This window comes from Corvus hawaiiensis, chromosome 4 (genome assembly GCF_020740725.1).
Source record: "Corvus hawaiiensis isolate bCorHaw1 chromosome 4, bCorHaw1.pri.cur, whole genome shotgun sequence".
Lineage (NCBI taxonomy): Eukaryota > Metazoa > Chordata > Aves > Passeriformes > Corvidae > Corvus > Corvus hawaiiensis.
Genome location: NC_063216.1, coordinates 11,828,473 through 11,846,559, shown reverse-complemented (window position 1 = coordinate 11,846,559; position 18,087 = coordinate 11,828,473). Strand labels below are relative to the sequence as shown.

Below are 18,087 nucleotides of genomic sequence, written 5' to 3'. Positions count from 1 at the left end.
ACAGGATCACTGCTTCAGAGGACTGCAGCCACCATTCTACCAGACTGTTACCACCACCCTGCCTAACAGGGTGTCAGGTTGTACCTCGACTCTGTCAGTTTGAACCAGTGTTTTCTTTTACTTTTTTCCTTTTCTTTAATTTCCATTAAATTGTTATTCTGACTTGGTGCCTCCCACTGGTTTGTTTTCAAACTAGTACATAATTTGGTGCCCAAAATGGGGCTTGCTCTGAGAAAAAGTCAGAATTACAATTTTGTATAAACAGAAACCTATTCACCATGGTGCTCAGCTGGTCTGCATGGGTACTGTATCTTGCTCTCTATATTTTTCCTCACATGGGGAACTACCTGCCTGTTGTATTACTCCTGTTAAAACCAGGGAATGGTATGAGAATTGCTTTATTGGTTTATTATGTCTATAGCATAATAACCTGCGAGGCGATGAATACCATTCGGAATATATACTCAATTTTGTTTGGCTGTCCTAGTCTGGGCTCCTATGTCTGGGACCTTTTCAACAATCACAGCCAGCCCCTGGTGGGAGGAGTAGAGAGTGGTTTCTTCCAGCCTTTCAGGCCAGGCACAGCAGTTTTTGAAAAAATTGAGTTCCCTCTGGATGTTAAGGATGGTATAATCTTCTTGTCAGTTCTCTTCTCTTTTTTCTCTATGGCCTGCATTGTGTACACCATGCTTAGAAACAAAACACTACTTAGTGTGGTGCAACGTCTGCTTGAGGAGGAGGTAAAAAGGAGCAAAGCAGCAAATACCATGTCTACACAGACTGTCACACAGAAAGGAACCAAAAGCAAAGCAACCGCATCCATTTCTACGCAGACCGTCACAGAGGAGAAAGGAACCAAAAGCAAAGCAACCTCATCCATTTCTACGTAGACTGTCACAGAGGAGAAAGGAACCAAGAGCAAAGCAACCGCATCAATATCTACGCAGACTGACACAGAGGAGAAAGAAACCAAACAAAAAGCAACAGTGTCCATCTCTACACAGACTATCACAGAGGAGAAAGGAACCAAATGCAAAACAACAGCGTCCATGTCTACGCAGACTGACTCAGAGGAGAAAGGAACCAAAAGCACTGTCAGCGTCCCCATGCAAACCATCACTGAACCAGAACAGCCTAAACCGATTGCAGTTGCCCCCGTGCAGAAGAAGAAATCAAAAAGCAAATCAGTCCGCATAGTGACTGACGAGGATGCAGCAGGACCTTCGCACCCAGCAGAAGAGGCAGAGCCAGAGATCATCACTCAGTCGCTATCCCTGGGTGAGCTGCGCGACCTGCGGAGGGAATTCACCTGCCAGACGAACGAGTCTATCCTGACCTGGCTGCTCCGCATTTGGGACGCTGCAGCCAATGACACCATTCTGGACGGAAGTGAGGCCAGGCAGCTGGGATCTCTGTCCCGGGATGTGGTCATTGACCAGGGGATCGGGAGAACCCAAGAAACCCTCAGCCTCTGGTGGCGACTGCTTACAAGTGTAAGGGACAGGTACCTTTGTAAAGAAGACCTCCAGGTGCACCAAGGAAAATGGAGCACAATGGAACAAGGTATCCGGTGCCTGAGGGAATTGGCTGTGCTGGAGGTCATTTTCTCAGAAGACGAGAGATTTCCTAAGAGCCCAGATGGTGTCCAGTGCACGTCACAGATGTGGTTGAGGTTTGCATGCCTTGGACCAGAGATATACTCCCGTTACCTGGCAACGCTGCAATGGAGGGAAGGCGAGGACAGGGTGGGCGTCTTGGTGAACAAACTGAGGATTTACGAGGACACCGTCACAGCCCTGTTTTGCACCCATGTCTCATCCGTGGAAACAAGTCTTTTGGCTGAGCAAGTCCAGAGCTTGATTGAAGAAGGCCATCAGAAATTGAAAAAGGAACATAAGGAAGAGATTTACCAGATCTCACCAGAACCAACAAGAGTCTCTGCCATTAGGAGCCGGCGTCCCCCAACCAGGGAGAAAGGATACACCCCACGAGGTAACCTCTGGTTTTTCCTTCAGGAACATGGAGAAGACATGAGTAAGTGGGATGGAAAACCCACCTCCTCCTTAGCAGCTTGGGTACGTGAACTAAAAAGAGGGGCAACTACCATAAGAAGCGCATCTAGAGTCAATGCTGCTCCGGTCTCTCGCACACAGAACTCCAGACGGTACCGGAATGATAATATGACCGATCCTCTTGAAGGGACCTCAGGAACGTATTCACCGGAAGGGAGCAACATGCAACATGACCAGGAATAGAGGGGCCCTGCCTCTAGCCAGGTAGAGGAAAGGGAGAATCGGGTCTTTTGGACTGTGTGGGTCCGATGGCCTGGCACATCTGACCCACAAAAATACATGGCTTTGGTTGACACCGGTGCTCAATGTACTTTGATGCCATCAAGGTATGTGGGAGCAGAACCCATTTCTATTTCTGGGGTGACAGGAGGATCCCAGCAGCTGACTGTACTGGAAGCTGAAGTGAGTTTAACTGGGAACGAGTGGCAGAAACACCCCATCGTGACTGGCCCGGAGGCCCCGTGCATTCTCGGCATAGACTATCTCAGAAATGGATATTTCAAGGACCCAAAAGGACATCGTTGGGCTTTTGGGATAGCTGCTGTGGAGACAGAAGATATCAGACGACTGAGTACATTGCCTGGCCTCTCAGATGACCCCTCTGCCGTGGGACTGCTAAGAGTTGCAGAACAACAGGTGCCAGTCGCCACAGCAACAGTGCACCGTCGGCAATACCGCACTGACAGAGACTCTGTGGTTCCCATCCATGAGATGATTCACAAACTGGAGAGCCAAGGGGTGGTCAGCAAGGCCCATTCACCTTTCAACAGCCCCATATGGCCAGTGCGTAAGTCCAGTGGAGAATGGAGGCTGACGGTGGACTACCATGGCCTGAATGAGGTCACGCCACCATTGAGTGCCGCTGTGCTGGACATGTTGGAACTTCAGTACGAGCTGGAGTCCAAAGCAGCGAAGTGGTACTCCACTATTGACATTGCCAATGCCTTCTTTTCCATTCCTTTGGCAGCAGAATGCAGGCCCCAGTTTGCTTTTACCTGGAAGGGTGTGCAATACACCTGGAACCGACTGCCCCAGGGGTGGAAGCACAGTCCCACCATTTGCCACGGACTGATCCAGACTGCATTGGAAAAGGGTGAGGCTCCAGAACATCTGCAATACATCGATGACATCATTGTGTGGGGAAACACAGCAAAGGAAGTGTTTGAGAAAGGAGAGAAAATCATCCAGATTCTCCTGGAAGCTGGCTTTGCCATCAAAAGGAGCAAAGTCAAGGGACCTGCCCAAGAGATCCAGTTCCTGGGAGTAAAGTGGCAAGATGGACGACGTCAGATTCCCACTGAGGTCATCAATAAGATCACTGCGATGTCTCCACCGACCAGCAAGAAGGAAACACGAGCTTTCCTAGGCGCCATAGGTTTCTGGAGGATGCACATTCCTGAGTACAGCCAGATCGTGAGCCCTCTCTACCTGGTTACCCGCAAGAAGAACAATTTCCACTGGGGCCCTGAACAGCAGCAAGCCTTTGCCCAGATCAAGCAGGAAATAGCTCATGCGGTAGCCCTTGGCCCCGTCAGGACAGGACCAGAGGTGAAGAATGTGCTCTACTCTGCAGCCGGGAACAATGGTCTGTCCTGGAGCCTCTGGCAGAAGGTGCCTGGTGAGACTCGTGGCCAACCACTGGGATTCTGGAGCCGAAGCTACAGAGGGTCTGAAGCCAACTATACTCCAACAGAGAAGGAAATCTTGGCAGCCTATGAAGGAGTCCAAGCTGCCTCGGAGGTAATCGGCACTGAAGCACAGTTGCTTCTGGCACCCCGACTACCGGTGCTGGGTTGGATGTTCAAGGGAAAGGTTCCTTCCACGCATCACGCCACCGACACCACATGGAGCAAATGGATTGCTCTCATCACACAGCGTGCCCGTATTGGAAACCCGAATCGCCGTGGGATTCTGGAAATTATAACAAACTGGCCTGAAGGTGAGACTTTTGGATTATCTTCTGAAGAAGAGGAAGAGCAAGTGACTCGTGCTGAAGAAGCCCCACCATATAACGAGCTACCGGAGACTGAAAGACGTTATGCCGTCTTCACTGATGGTTCCTGCCGAATTGTAGGCGCTAACCGGAAGTGGAAAGCTGCAGTATGGAGCCCCACACGACGAGTTGCACAAGCTACCGAGGGACAAGGTGGATCGAGTCAGGTTGCAGAGCTTAAAGCCGTCCAGCTGGCTTTGGATATTGCTGAACGAGAGAAGTGGCTGAGGCTCTATCTCTACACCGACTCGTGGATGGTAGCTAATGCTCTGTGGGGATGGCTGGCTCGCTGGAGAAAAGCCAACTGGCAGCGCAGAGGGAAGCCCATCTGGGCCGCTGAGATTTGGCAGGACATTGCCGCCCGAGTAGAGAAGCTGACCATGAAGGTTCGACATGTGGATGCGCACGTACCCAAGAGTCGGGCTAATGAAGAACATCGCAACAATGAGCAGGTGGACCGAGCTGCCAAGGTGAAAGTATCACAGGTGGATCTGGACTGGCAGCACAAGGGAGAATTATTCCTAGTTCGTTGGGCCCATGATGCCTCTGGTCATCAGGGGAGAGATGCAACATACCGATGGGCCCGTGACCGAGGGGTGGACCTTACCATGGACAGCATCTCACAGGTCATCCACAGTTGTGAGACCTGTGCTGCAATCAAACAGGCCAAGTGGGTGAAGCCTCTGTGGTACGGTGGACAATGGTCAAAGTACAGGTATGGTGAAGCCTGGCAAGTTGACTACATCACCTTTCCCCAAACCCGCCAAGGCAAGCGCTACGTGTTGACCATGGTTGAAGCAACCACTGGATGGCTGGAGACCTACCCTGTGCCTCATGCTACAGCCCGGAACACCATCTTGGGCCTGGAAAAGCAAGTCCTGTGGAGACATGGCACCCCTGAGAGGATTGAGTCAGACAACAGGACTCATTTTAAGAACAGCCTCATCAACACCTGGGCTAGAGAACACGGTATTGAATGGATATATCATATTCCTTATCATGCACCAGCTGCTGGAAAAGTTGAACACTGCAATGGACTACTTAAAACCACCCTAAAGGCACTTGGTGGGGGGACCTTCAAAAATTGGGAAGTGAACTTAGCCAAGGCCACCTGGATGGTCAATACCTGAGGGTCCATCAATTGAGCTGGTCCCGCCGAGTCTGAACCCTTGCACACAGTGGATGGAGATAGAGTCCCTGTGGTACACCTGAGAGGTATTTTAGGAAAGACTGTTTGGATTAATCCCACCTCAGGCAAAGAAAAACCCATCCGTGGGATTGTCTTTGCTCAAGGACCTGGTTGCACTTGGTGGGTAATGCAGAAAGATGGGGAAACCCGTTGTGTACCACAAGGAGACCTAATCTTAGGTGAGAACAGTGTGTAGGGTTTCATTGTATATATATATATATATGTATGTGTGTTTTAGAGTTTAAGAAGGTATTGATTTGGGATAATGTAGATGGTAATAGAATAAAGGGTGGATAATGTCCTGGGTTGCAGTGTATTCTATTACCATCCTCAGGAGCTGTTGAAACCAGGTGGGGCAGTGTTTCCTTGCCTCCTCCCCCCAGACTATCTTTCTGTTAATTGCCCATCATTGTCCTGCCGCCTGACTCAGAGATAACTCCCTCCGGACTATCTTCTGTTAATGAGCCTAATCAACACTTTGCCTCATGACTCATTACCCCATTGTGAGATGCTCCACCCAGAGGGAGGAACCAAGCATCCCATTGTGGATATAATCTGGGACTCTGACCACCAGAGACAACCCTTCCCACTGGATTTCCAGAGGACAGGAGCTACACAGCCACCATTGGACTTTCTGAGGAAGAGCAGACTCTTTTACTACAGGATCACTGCTTCAGAGGACTGCAGCCACCATTCTACCAGACTGTTACCACCACCCTGCCTAACAGGGTGTCAGGTTGTACCTCGACTCTGTCAGTTTGAACCAGTGTTTTCTTTTACTTTTTTTCCTTTTCTTTAATTTCCATTAAATTGTTATTCTGACTTGGTGCCTCCCACTGGTTTGTCTTCAAACTAGTACAGGCATTTGGAAAACAGTGCCCTTACAGGTCAGGACTACTCGTTATCTCACTTTCACTGCATGACAACCTTCTGGAACTTGAGTAACACAGACCAGCCCTGCCTCAGGGCAGGCAAGAAATCACCATGGGTAGGAACTGGAGACAAATGGGTCACTAGTCCTTGCCACATGCATCACCAGTGGCACAGCATATGCTCCCAGTTACACTGTCCTTGCCACATGCATCATCAATGGTACAGCATATGCTCCTAGTTACGTTCTGGATGGAGATCTGCAGTCTTCCATCTTCCTTAGAAGAGACTGATGCACACACTTTACAGCCAATCATCCAATTTGTACTGATCTTCCAGACAAAGTCACAGACTGCTCACAGACAAACCTATGGCAGCAAAGTTACATTATGGTTTAGTTGGTTGAGATGTACAACTTTTGTTTGCTCAACAGCACTGTTTCATTGTCTAAACCCACCCAGCATATGCTCTGGAGGAGACCACAGTGGTTCTTGGAGCAGCAAGTGTTGCCCAAAAGCTGAAGCCTTCCTCTAGTGCACAGCTGTTCAGAGCTGCTGCTCTTACTGCACCACAGAGCATCATCCTGGAAGTCTCCTGTTCACATGCCCTCCATCTTCAGTGACAGTGCACAGCACTCTAAGGAACCCTCGAAGACTCCCTCTTATAGCCACTGCAGGAACTCACTCACAAGTAGGAGGAGATACTGGGCTCTCTCACCTCCAATGCCCACCTTGTTCCCTGGATGTCAGTCCTGCAAAGCAAATCCCACAGTAATATACAAATTTGTACAGCAGTATTATAATACATTTGTGTAGCAACATCTGGCCTCCATTTACACATGCAGTCAATGCAAACTGTTGAGTAAACTCCTGGAAGTATGAGATGTGATGATTCTTCTCATCCTTTGCAATCTTGACCAAGGCATAGAATCAGCCATGCAGTGTCAGACTAAAAGTTAATTAAATTCAGCGTTTTCTTGCTAACAGTGATAGCAGGAGAAATGTCATAGGCAAAGAAAGGACATAGGGCATGCACAGTGCAGGCTTTCTTAGAGAATATGCTGGTGCTTCTAGCAAACAGGGATGTAAAAAACTTACTGCATGGGACTTCGCAGTAGCCCTTAAGCATAAACAATCTGTGCTAAAAATTATTTAACCATCAAGATGAAGATGGTCAATAACTGATAGAATAACTAGTTTCCAGAAATAAAGAGCCAGCTTAACTACTGAGTCCTCTGAACAGAGGAGAGGATGGATCTCTTCGGTACTTTCTCAAAGTGCTTTTCTTGTGTGGTTGCAGCTTCCGTATTTAGGAGGTGGGTGAACACAATGCTGAATCCTTCTGCTCAGTCACCCTCAAAGACAATGTTTCCTGATGTTCAGGGGACCTTCCTGTGCTTCAGTTTGTGCTCACTGACACTGAGCACCACCAAGAAGAGCTTGGTTTCATCTTCTTTGCATTCTCTCTTCAGGTATTTGTAACAATTGATAGGATGCCCCCAAGACATCCCTTCTCCAGGCTGAACAGGCCCAGCTCTCTCAGTCTTTCCTCCTGTCCCTTTACCATCTTCATGGTGCTTTGTTGGACTCTCTCAAGGACGTCCATGTCTCTCCTGTCCTGAGGAGCCCAGAGCTGCACAGAGCACTCCAGGTGTGGCCTCACAAGTGCAGAGCAGAGGGGCAGAATCACCTCCCTGACCTGCTGACAGTACTTTGTCTAACACAGCCCAGGATACCACTGGCATTCCTTGCAGCCAGGGCACAATGCTGGCATATGTTCTTCTACTAGTTTCAACAGGGCTCAGCATTTCTGGAGGACTCTACATCTGAGAGCTTTAAGTCCCATAAAAGTGCTGAGTAAACTCGCTGTGAGGGATTACAAGCTCAACTGATCCATTTTGGAGAGACATCTGGGTAATGAAATGCCCTGCATCCAAGTAACTGGGAGCAAGGGACAAGGACTAGAGTTTAATGTACCTGCTCCTGCTTCTAGCCCACTTGTCCATGTTTGCCAGGCTAGAAAATTTTGGGTACTTCCTCCTGGGTTTCCCTGATGACTCATGGTACTTTCATCCCAAGCAAACAATTCTGACATTTTTTACCCTTTAGGAAACAGATTCAAAACAGAATCAAAACTGCTTCTGCTTTGTTGAAGCCTGTGTTGACTAAGCTGACCTGATCTGCTGGAAGTATGTGTGCCCCGTGGGGGTTCCTCTGCCACAGTCCAAAGGCAAAACAAGAAAATGCGCCTGGGCTGTGAGGGAACAGAAGTCACACCTTTGCAGACTGGAACAAGCTGGAAGAATGTAGTTTGCCCTCTGAGAGGGCTCTTTGAGCCCAGTGGAGGGGGCTGAGAATTCACAATTGGACTCACTTTCAATAAACCTCTCAGACTATATTATATGTGTTTGCGAACAGGTATTACCTCATGGCAGAATGAAGTGGGAAAGCAGGACTTGTACATCACATTCTTATATGCTCTAAGTCAGAATAACCCCTGTTAGGTTAATAATTTTATACCAGTTTACAACCATGGGAAGCTGTGCCCTATGCATTACATGTTCATTCCTAGGCATTGGTATCCTTTTTGCATATGTTGGACAGATGCAACTGCATAATTCATGGTTGTATTGTTATGAGCTCTAGATAGCATTGCCTCACATTATTTTTTCCTCTCTTCATTTTATCCTAAAGTACTGGCATATTGGTAAAGCCTTACCTCTTGCTTTTCTCATAGCAACAGCAGTCACAGGAGGGAGAGGCAGAGGAGTTTGCCATTGGCGTATTGACAGAAGTCAGCACTTCAGATCCCTGTTACTGCCTCAGAAAGAAAGATCTTGTCATATTCACTTTAATCTCCAGCAAGTGCCAAATTATGTCAACGTCAGTGTGAGAAGATGCTTTGTCTCTTCCTTCCTTTCACTGGTGGCACTGACAAAAGACAAGGAAGACAAAACACCCAGCCATGGTTTGTGTTCAGCTGGTGAGTTTTTCAAATGGCTTGGCTGCACAAGGGTAGCTAGCAATAGGATTTTTCTTTCCAGAAAGAACCAAACACTAAAAGCAGGCTATTCTTCATCTGACCTACAGATATCCAATGTCTTATGTTTCTTTAAACTGTCATTAAACATTTTATATAGGACTGCAAAAGAAAAAGCGGAAGATAAGGACCAGTAAAAGATAGTAATGATTGAACGTGAGGAAATTACTTTGAGGCTTTAAATACAGTGCTTAGGATTCTGCAGAAGCTGAGCAACCAGTTTGTTAATAAAGATCCAATGAAAATAATGGTATGTATTTCTTCCTTTTAGAGGTTTAGGGCTAGGGGTTGTCCGATTCCCACCTAAGTGACTCCTCTGGTAACAGACCAGAGCAGTCAATAAGCTCCTGTGACTTTCCAACAACTGAACAAATGAATCAATACAAAGATGAGTGTATCTGGAGAGCTGTTTATGGAATACATTTGAGCTGGAGTTAGTTTATCTGCATTCACAAATGCTTCAGGACTGTCACATTACACTCACAGGCAAATACACATGTGCACGGAAGTGCCTGTGCAGTCCCATACAGAGATAATCTGTGAGTCGCCACATAATAAGATGTGATGTTTAATGTCCAAGAGGATAAATCTTCTCATTTTTTTTGGCTCCCTCCTGAGGTTGTTGCTTTAAGCTCATCTAACCTTGCTGGGGAATTGATGACTTTTAAGTCTGAGCATTCAAGACTTTTACCCAGCCTTGTGTGTTTTCTCATTTATTTTAAGAAAATCCTTCTTACATTTATTTTCAGGCAGCTACTCAAAGAGAAAAAAGGATGGCAGAGCTCTCCCTCAGTGCATCCAGACTGTTGTGAAGAGACATCCAAGTAAAGGTTTTGAAGAGGCACAAACATTAGCTTGACTGCTGTTACCCACTTGTGAGGATTTCTGACATTGCCTTTAAGTCACACTCCCCTTTTAAATCATTAATGAGCATCCTCCAAGCTGCTTCACCCTTCAAAGGTGACTACTACTCCAGGAATTTTCTTCTTTTCTGAAATACACTTGAATAGACTGAGCAGACATGTCAGCTGTGCCTTCTGGATTTTTTTAAATTTTTCCTGTTTCTGGTATCAACACCATTTTCATCACCAGTACTCATCCCTGTGACCCAGAAAGCAGCAGATCACCTGTCTATCCTGACACTTTGCAGTTACTCTTGAGGAGGCTGAGCTTCCATCAGTCCCAGAACACATAAGTTTAGGAGTCCAGGAGCCTGGAAGCCTGGGCCTGAGGCAGCCCTCCTGGCTTGTAGCAAAAGCCTCACTGAAAACAACACATTCCTACATAACAGTTTAATTCAATAAAAAAGTATTTGCCAATTCAAAATACTTGGAAAGTAACTGATTGGATCTAAAGCCAATACCCTCTCTCAGCAGCCCAATGTGTAGAGAAAAGCAAAGAAATACGAACATACAAAATCTGAGTTCAGAGCCGTTGCACTCCCCGAACACAGTCTGTGGATCAGCAATGTGGTCACAGGAGTGGCTCTGAAGGGCTGAACTTCCCTCGTCCATCACCTGCCAAGGACATGGCAACTCCACATTTCTGGCAAAATTCAGCAGTATTCAGAATTCTTACAACAACCATAGAGAGCTACATGCAATGGAAACCAAGAGATGCCCTGACCTACCTCTTGGCAATATGACTACTACTGAAACAAAATTTGTTTTTTTCCCCTCAGTGCTGGCTAGTGCTTTAATTTAACCCACATAATATCACATAGCCACGTCCAAGGAGCAAGTCTTCTCCTTGCTTCTGTTTTAAATGTTATCAACACGGCTATACGTACAACCATATTCTAGAGCTTTTCAGGCAACTATTGCATAATTCCACCTCTACTACACAAGGGCTTTAGCCGAGCTGCATTAACTTCATACTGCCTAGATATCTGTTCTCATGTGGTTCAGAGAAGAAACAATAGAAATATCCCACTGCTTGCTCCAATGTTTTGTTCTCTTCAACTAAACAAGGCTCATGAGTAATACAGGAGGAATGAGGGATGTATTTTTTTCTTGGAGCCCAACAATCAACCTACAACAAGAGGACAAGGAGGCCTCTAGGGGACCTCTTACCACTGAGGTCAGTGTTGTATTATTATTTTAACAGTCATAAAATCACTTTTATGATATTTCTTTCCTTGTTTCTTTCCATTCCCCATTTGTCCATCCATATACATCAACTCTCTCATGTATCAGGCTGCACAATCTGTAGTGCAGAGACCATGTTTTCCTTGTGTTTATACAGTGCCCAGTGCTTGAAGACTCTTCTCTAGCAATAAAGGACACTTGGACATACCTGGTGTCCAGTAACAGAAGCAGCTGACAGCTCTTAGCTTCCTCAGAAGAAATGTAATTGGTTTTATGCAACAGCCACTCCAAGTACAACTGCATTTTGCAAAGTACTTTTCTGACAGATTTCAACCAGGCTAAATGATGGTTCTTCCTCTTGCGAAGTATTCTTGGTTTTTGCTTTGCATTTGGATCAGAAAGCACTAAAGCACAAGGCCCTGCCTAATGCCTAATGAGAGGCCTCTGGATCCACTCTCAAGAGCATGTTCCCTCTCTGTGTACCTGCCTTGTCCCACCACAACTTCCACCCTCTTCCTCATGGATGGTCATTCTCAGCTAAACCATAGCCATGTCCGGCCATTTTGTGCATGCCAAAGCCACAACTGGGGGCACTCGGCACAGCTGTCCACACACCTGGCATGACCTGTCACATCACTGTAACCTTGTGCTACAGAAGTTTTGCTGCCACTGCCATGTAGCTCACTGGAAACAGAAGAAGATTCGCAACTGATAACAGTGTAAATCAAATAATGTAACCTGAATCCTGCTCTATTATATGATTATCCATTTACCTTTTAATTGCTTGTAATAATTGGGTAGTGCCAAGTTAATGAATTTCACAGTATGTGTCACATATCACCCTGTCAAATAATTGTTTCTTTTGCAGCTGTAACAAAACTAAGGGTAAGACTGTGAAATTACTGATAGAAGGCAGTTAACAGTGTCTACTCACCATGGGAGAAAAGATGCCTTCAAGAGACTCACTCCATCATTCCCTAATCTTTAGCAAATTACAACAAATTAGCCTTTTTATTTTTGGGAGAAATACACCACAAAGCAGTTGCCCTTTGCAGAAGTCCCTGTGCTACCAGTGTGGTGTCACCATGCTGTATGCATGGGCTGCTGATTCTGGCACTGGCAACCACAGACCGGGAGACGAAAAGCTTGGGAATGGGGCTTGGTGGTATGCCAGAGAAGGTAGTTCCATACCTTTCACAACTCTTTCCTTTCTCAGTGCACCTTCTGCGAAGAAGGAAGAAGCTAAGACATTTTATATAATTTGTTTTAATCACTCTGTTAGCTTAAATAGAAACATGTCTTCCCATAATAATAAAATTCTATAACATACAGAGAGAAACAGGCAAGCACCAAAACCCCAAAGTCACTCTCGTGGGAAAATAAGATTGAGTTAGAGAGGAAAAGAGTCAGAAGTCAACATACGGGAAGGTAAAAGGTGACAATGCAGACAGCAAGATGATGGGAGAGGAAGCTGTATTATCAAAAAGTACCAGTATTCAAAACGCAGCGAGCACTGTGCAGCCCCTTCTCTGCCACAGGAAAGGTTCACAAAGCAAAATAATGAGCACACGGGCTGCCTCAATCTCCTGGCAGGAAGCTTCTCACCTTGTGCCCAGACAGAAAGCTTTGGGCAGTGAGAAGGTAGAGGCATGGTGGCACCTGTTCAGGAACTAGCCAAGCTACTGCACACCCTGTCCCAGTTCAGTGCACATTTGACTGGGAACCGATGGTGACCTGGCTCTGAAAACCACAGGAAAGACCATGTTTGCAACACTAGAAAATGACCCCATGCAGCTTTTCTGTTAGAAATCACTTCTGACATTCTTCTTGTGAACAGTGCCCAGTGAATCCCAGCAGCACAGAATGGGAGGTGCTGCAGCAGCGACCCCGACCACAGTCTTGGCTACCCCTGCCACCTGCATTGACACAGCTCAGTCACAGAGAGCAAACCTTTTATGCCAGGTACTGGTAAACACCACCCAGGGTGCTGGTGGCACCTGAGATGGCTCAAAGCTCTGTGGTCCGTGCTAACAGTCAAAAAGTGTGTGCCACCTCCTGAGGACTCTACCTGTAGTGCCCTGGGCAATTCAAAAGCCACTATTCCCTCCTGCCTTCGTCTACCTAGGGGCATTCAGGGAAATTAAATTACACTAACTGAATTAAGAACAGAAATCTGTTAAGATAAATCATGCTTAGGCCTCTGATGAAGAATTGAAGCGTCATTAGTTGCCTCCCTTACTACTCTAATTCTCAGAATGAGTGTCCATACAGAGTTCTAATGGGGTTTAATTAATTTTCCTTGAAAGGTAGCTTAGATTAACTTTCTGCTATTCCTCCTGTAGACAACTCATGAATTACAGTATTAAAGGACCCTTACTCAAAGGATTCTTGCACCATGGGAACTCTTCCTGCTCAGTTTTTCAACAGTCAAAATTTCTATGCTATCTTCTGTGCCAGATTTGGTCTACTAGCCCAAATGGGTCCACAAAAGACATCTGTACAGATGAATGCAAGTAGTTAAAACCTTCTCCCTCTCTTACTCAACAAAGTTATAGGGTCTGCAACTACATACTAATTCAAGTTAAGAATTATTTTACTGATTTCACTCTATTTTGATAAGGATTAAGGATTTGCCTACCAATGTACTTGTACTGATTGTAATAGACAAAAAATCTTTTTCCTATAACAGATGAATGTTATGCCTTGTTAAAAATCCCAGCAATACAAATTTATTCCAGGATAATAAACCTGTGTCAATTTAACTACTGCAAACTGTACTTGCTGATAGAGACAAAAAATAAACTAGACTAAGAGAGAATATTGCACAGAAACAAAGGTATCTACAAGATACTCTGAAGTGTGAATCTTGAGGGCCAGATTCTCAGTTTTGCATGTGTGAACACAAAACAACAGAGGGCTCTTCCCTTTGTGTCCTGGCTGCAAAATTTCTTACCTGATGCAAACAACACAGACAAACCACCCTTTCCCCAAGAAGGAAGAAAAAAACCAAGTTTATGCAAAACCCAGAGAAAGCACAGATTTTTGATACGGTGATTTATATTTAAATAAGGCCTACAATACATTTATTTATTGTTTTCCTCTTTTTGTGTCTTCTAAACCAGGAACTCAGACAAAGGTAAAGAGACATTAAAAGCATGTGGAAACCTCACACCACTTTGTTCAACCTATGCTTCAGGTCTAAGAGACTTAGTAAGAAAACCTCCCAAAAGCAACCACCACTTGTGAAAACCTATGGCCACAAAGAATTGACTGCAGCTGGCATCACAGTGTTACAGCACATCTATAGCTGCAGTTTTCTGATAGCAAAGGGTATTTTGTTTTTAACCACTATGCTGTCCTTGGTTTGATGTGTGGCTGCTGAGATGGAAAAACAGCACTCTCTGCATTTCGCTTTCAAATCTTGCAATGTACTTTTCCACTCCTTTAAAATGGAAATTTAAAATGCAGAAATAACAAAAAGGTCATACTAGGCAGCTTTATGTATTTATTTTGTCTTCCTTTACAGAGAGATACAACAGACAAGGGAGTTCAAATGAGGCACAGGGAGCCAAAGAGGAAACCACAGGTTTTATTCTTCTCTTCAGAGCTTATATTTAGTGAGGCCTCATCCCCAGCATGAGAGATACTGTGTTATGTTTCATGAGGCCTGCTCCCTCAGCACAAGAGATACCGTGTTGTGCTCTTCTAGGTTTTTCAAATACGTCAGGTCACCCTGAGAGATTCTGTGAATTCAAATAATCCTGACGTTAACTGAAAGATGCAGATGAGCACTTTTTAATTCTTCTCTTCCAGCTTTCTCAGACCTCAGGAGAGATACCTGGAGATAAGATGTTCCAGTTTTAGCAGCCAGGGTAATCTTTAACAACATACTTTGGGAAGCAAGTCAGACTGTGGTAGTTTTGCTCTCTTTAGTTCAGAAAGTTATTTTCTAAACTCTTCCTCTGTTTACCCCACTCCCTCCAGTACCTTCATTTCACCCAAACTGAGCTCCTGTGCATCATTCTTTACTGAAAAGCAGTTTTAGTTCTTTTACTTCCTTCAGCCATGACTCTGCTCTTGAACTCTCTGCAATTTAAACAGGAGCATCCTGGAGGCACTTCAGCTTATGCTGCCTGTAAGCAGCCACAAAGGATTAACGTTTCAGTTTGTGCTTTGTAACTGAGTCAGGCTATGCTGGCAACTCACAGTTTGAGTGATACAAAGCCCTTCTTCGAATCTGTGATAGAACTACCACTGACTGGCAGAACAGGAATATCATGCCTTTCAGAGTTCTCTCTTTCCTGAAAGATTGCTGGTTTGTAATTACACCAGGTTATAGCATTGGTGAGAAGTAGCTCTACTGAACTGAGGAACCCAAGTCTGATAATTAACCTGAGGACTGATTTCTGCTCCTTTAAATGGAGCAGTTCCATTTCCTCTTTAAAAAATTTTCCTTTCCATCCAGTAAGGAAAGTGTCTTCTCCTTACAAAGTAACAGAGCTTTTCCCCTACACCATGACAAGCTGAAACATAATACCACATGCACCCTGCATTAGTTCCCAAAGCTCTGCCACTTTAATCCAGTCTAACAGAACAGTGGTGCATTTCAACCTCTGACATTACACTACAACTGCCGTCTTAAAGAACATGAGCTATTCCTTAACTACATCACACAGCTGCGTGAGGCTGTCAAGAACAGAAACAGGGAATCTTAGCACTAAGTTCAACACTTGGTCCAGAGCCAACATCACTGGCATCATCTTCTATCATGAGAGTCCAGTGTCAAGTTTCTTATGGAAGAGATATTCACAGTGGACACAAATAGGGATTAGACAACATCCCCATGAACACACCATCTCTCAGTCGAGGAAATCAAAGCCCACATGACCACCATGTGCTTGTTGGACAGCTGAATTGCTCTCTTGCCCTATTAACACATGGAGTTAAACTAAATTGAAAAAATTCCATTATGTGACTGATGTATAAAATTTGCTTTTGTTTAACATGACATTTGAGTTCAGAAAAAAGTCTTAGCAGTGTTAGTTAGTAGTTGGAATTCAGAGCATAAATAGTTAATTCCCATAACTTCTTCTGACCTTTTCCCACAATTTCCATTAGATTTTAAACCACAAGTTTAGCACAGCTATTGCCAAGAAAAGACTTTCACCATCCCCACCACACAACCATAGGCAAAGTATGCAGAAATAAACACCCAGGGGCAAATTCCCTCTCACTGGGTTATTGATTTCCATAAACAGCTTTGCAACAAGAATGGATTTGACCCTTTGCCCTAAACAGGCATCCACGGTGTTAACACTTCAGGTTGCTGAAGAAAGCAGATTTGCAAAGAAAAAATCAGGATGTTACTCAGTTCCCAGCTCACCACTGAATACATTCAAAGCCAGATCCTGCCCACAGCCAACATAGACTCCCTAAAGTAACCACAAAAAAGCTTGCAGACCTGTTAGCAACAATGCTGCTGAAGCCTGATTTAGAATGGGCAGTTTACCTCACACCTCGGAAGGGCTGAGGCCTAAAGAAGGAACATTCCTGTGAAGAAGGTTTTTGCAATGGTACTGTCACATGTGGAGTCTCTGGTGTTTGCTAACATGGTTCCGTCACTGTGAATTCCTTGATGCCTCATTACACAGTTAAGTCCATGCTCCAGCTTTTCCCTGAGGCTCCTCTCCTCTCTCCAGACACTAGTTTCCATGAAACTCCCATACTGCTGTTATTGTGTCACATTCAGCCAGCAGTTCCAAGAAGCTTTTGGAAGGTGGGAGCTATGAGAAGGGAGACAAGACAGGGCAGACATTCCTGTAGGATAAGGGTCTTTTTCTGAGACAACCAGGTTAAACACACCATTAAACATTCCAACAAATGGATGCTGAGATAGCTGAGATATCACTGATTTCACTGAGAGGTGAAATCCCATTTATTGATCCTGGAGACAGAATCTTAGTCCTTTCCTCCATTTTCAAAACTGGCCTCATTAGATTATCCTGGTCTTCAAAACAATTTCAGATACAGAACTAATTCATACTGCGATGAAGAGCAAAGAAACATGTTTATAAAAAAATCAGAAGCAATGAGAATCTCAATTTCATCACCTGTTCCAGTTTGGCCAAATTTAGAAATATATCCTCTGAGAGAAGCCACAACCACCCCTCCCCCACCAGGTTTGGGAAAAATAAATTTTCCTCGAAGGAAAGTGAAAGAGATGAAAGCTACTTATTTAACAAACACACGGGAAAAGGATAATAATGCTAAATAATAAATCTCTCGCTGTGGAGAAAAAACCTGGGAAAGTGTTAGAGTCCTCCCTTTGGTCTCCTCGGAGCTGGGGCTTGGCCCAGGGCCAGGCCCTCTGCGCTTGGTGGAAAGTCCTCCCGATGTGCTCTGATGTTAAAGCAATCAAGCAGTCCAGTAGAAAAGGGAGAAAATCCGAAATTCCAGGGAAGGAAAAATTCAACTCTCAGTCTCTCTCCGGAGAAAAAGCAGCTGAACCACTGGCCAAGAAAACTGTCCTCAGGAAAACAGCAAAGCTTCCTCCCTCCCCTGCCACAGCTGGGAAACCAAATGCTATCTGTGTGTGACCTTGAACAAGCTGCAAACTGCTTTGAAGAAGTTTTGCTCAGTTTTTCCTTCTCCCTCTCAGGCTCAGTTTAGAGGTATAGAAAGGTACAGAAATTAATTTCTGGGCATAGGCAGCGATATGGGATACACAGCATAAGGTCACCCCAAGACATCACCCTTTAAGAATCCACCCCTGGGTCTCTCCTTCCCTTCTGCCTCATTCCCTTTCTCCTCATCATACTTTGTGCTTTTCTTTAATTA

The 18,087-nt window shown here is 45.2% G+C and overlaps 2 protein-coding genes across 9 annotated transcripts in view; one reads left to right on the top strand and one right to left on the bottom strand.

Moving 5' to 3' along the window:
• The window catches only part of LOC125324980 (hapless 2-like), a 56,729-nt gene extending 42,020 nt beyond the window's left edge, over nt 1–14,709 (top strand). For 2 of the 4 annotated variants that reach the window (XM_048301562.1, XM_048301561.1), the window contains exon 3: nt 8,861–9,411. In XM_048301562.1, coding sequence (XP_048157519.1) covers nt 8,861–9,300 — 440 coding nt within the window. In that variant the 3' untranslated portion in view covers nt 9,301–9,411. Of the gene's footprint in view, nt 1–8,860; nt 9,412–9,912 lie in introns of those variants that run through there. The other 2 variants (XM_048301563.1, XR_007203163.1) reach the window with 2 other exon arrangements.
• PRR5 (proline rich 5) overlaps nt 1–18,087 on the bottom strand; it is a 105,099-nt gene that overhangs the window by 14,350 nt on the left and 72,662 nt on the right. The gene's annotated exons all lie outside the window — the stretch shown is intronic.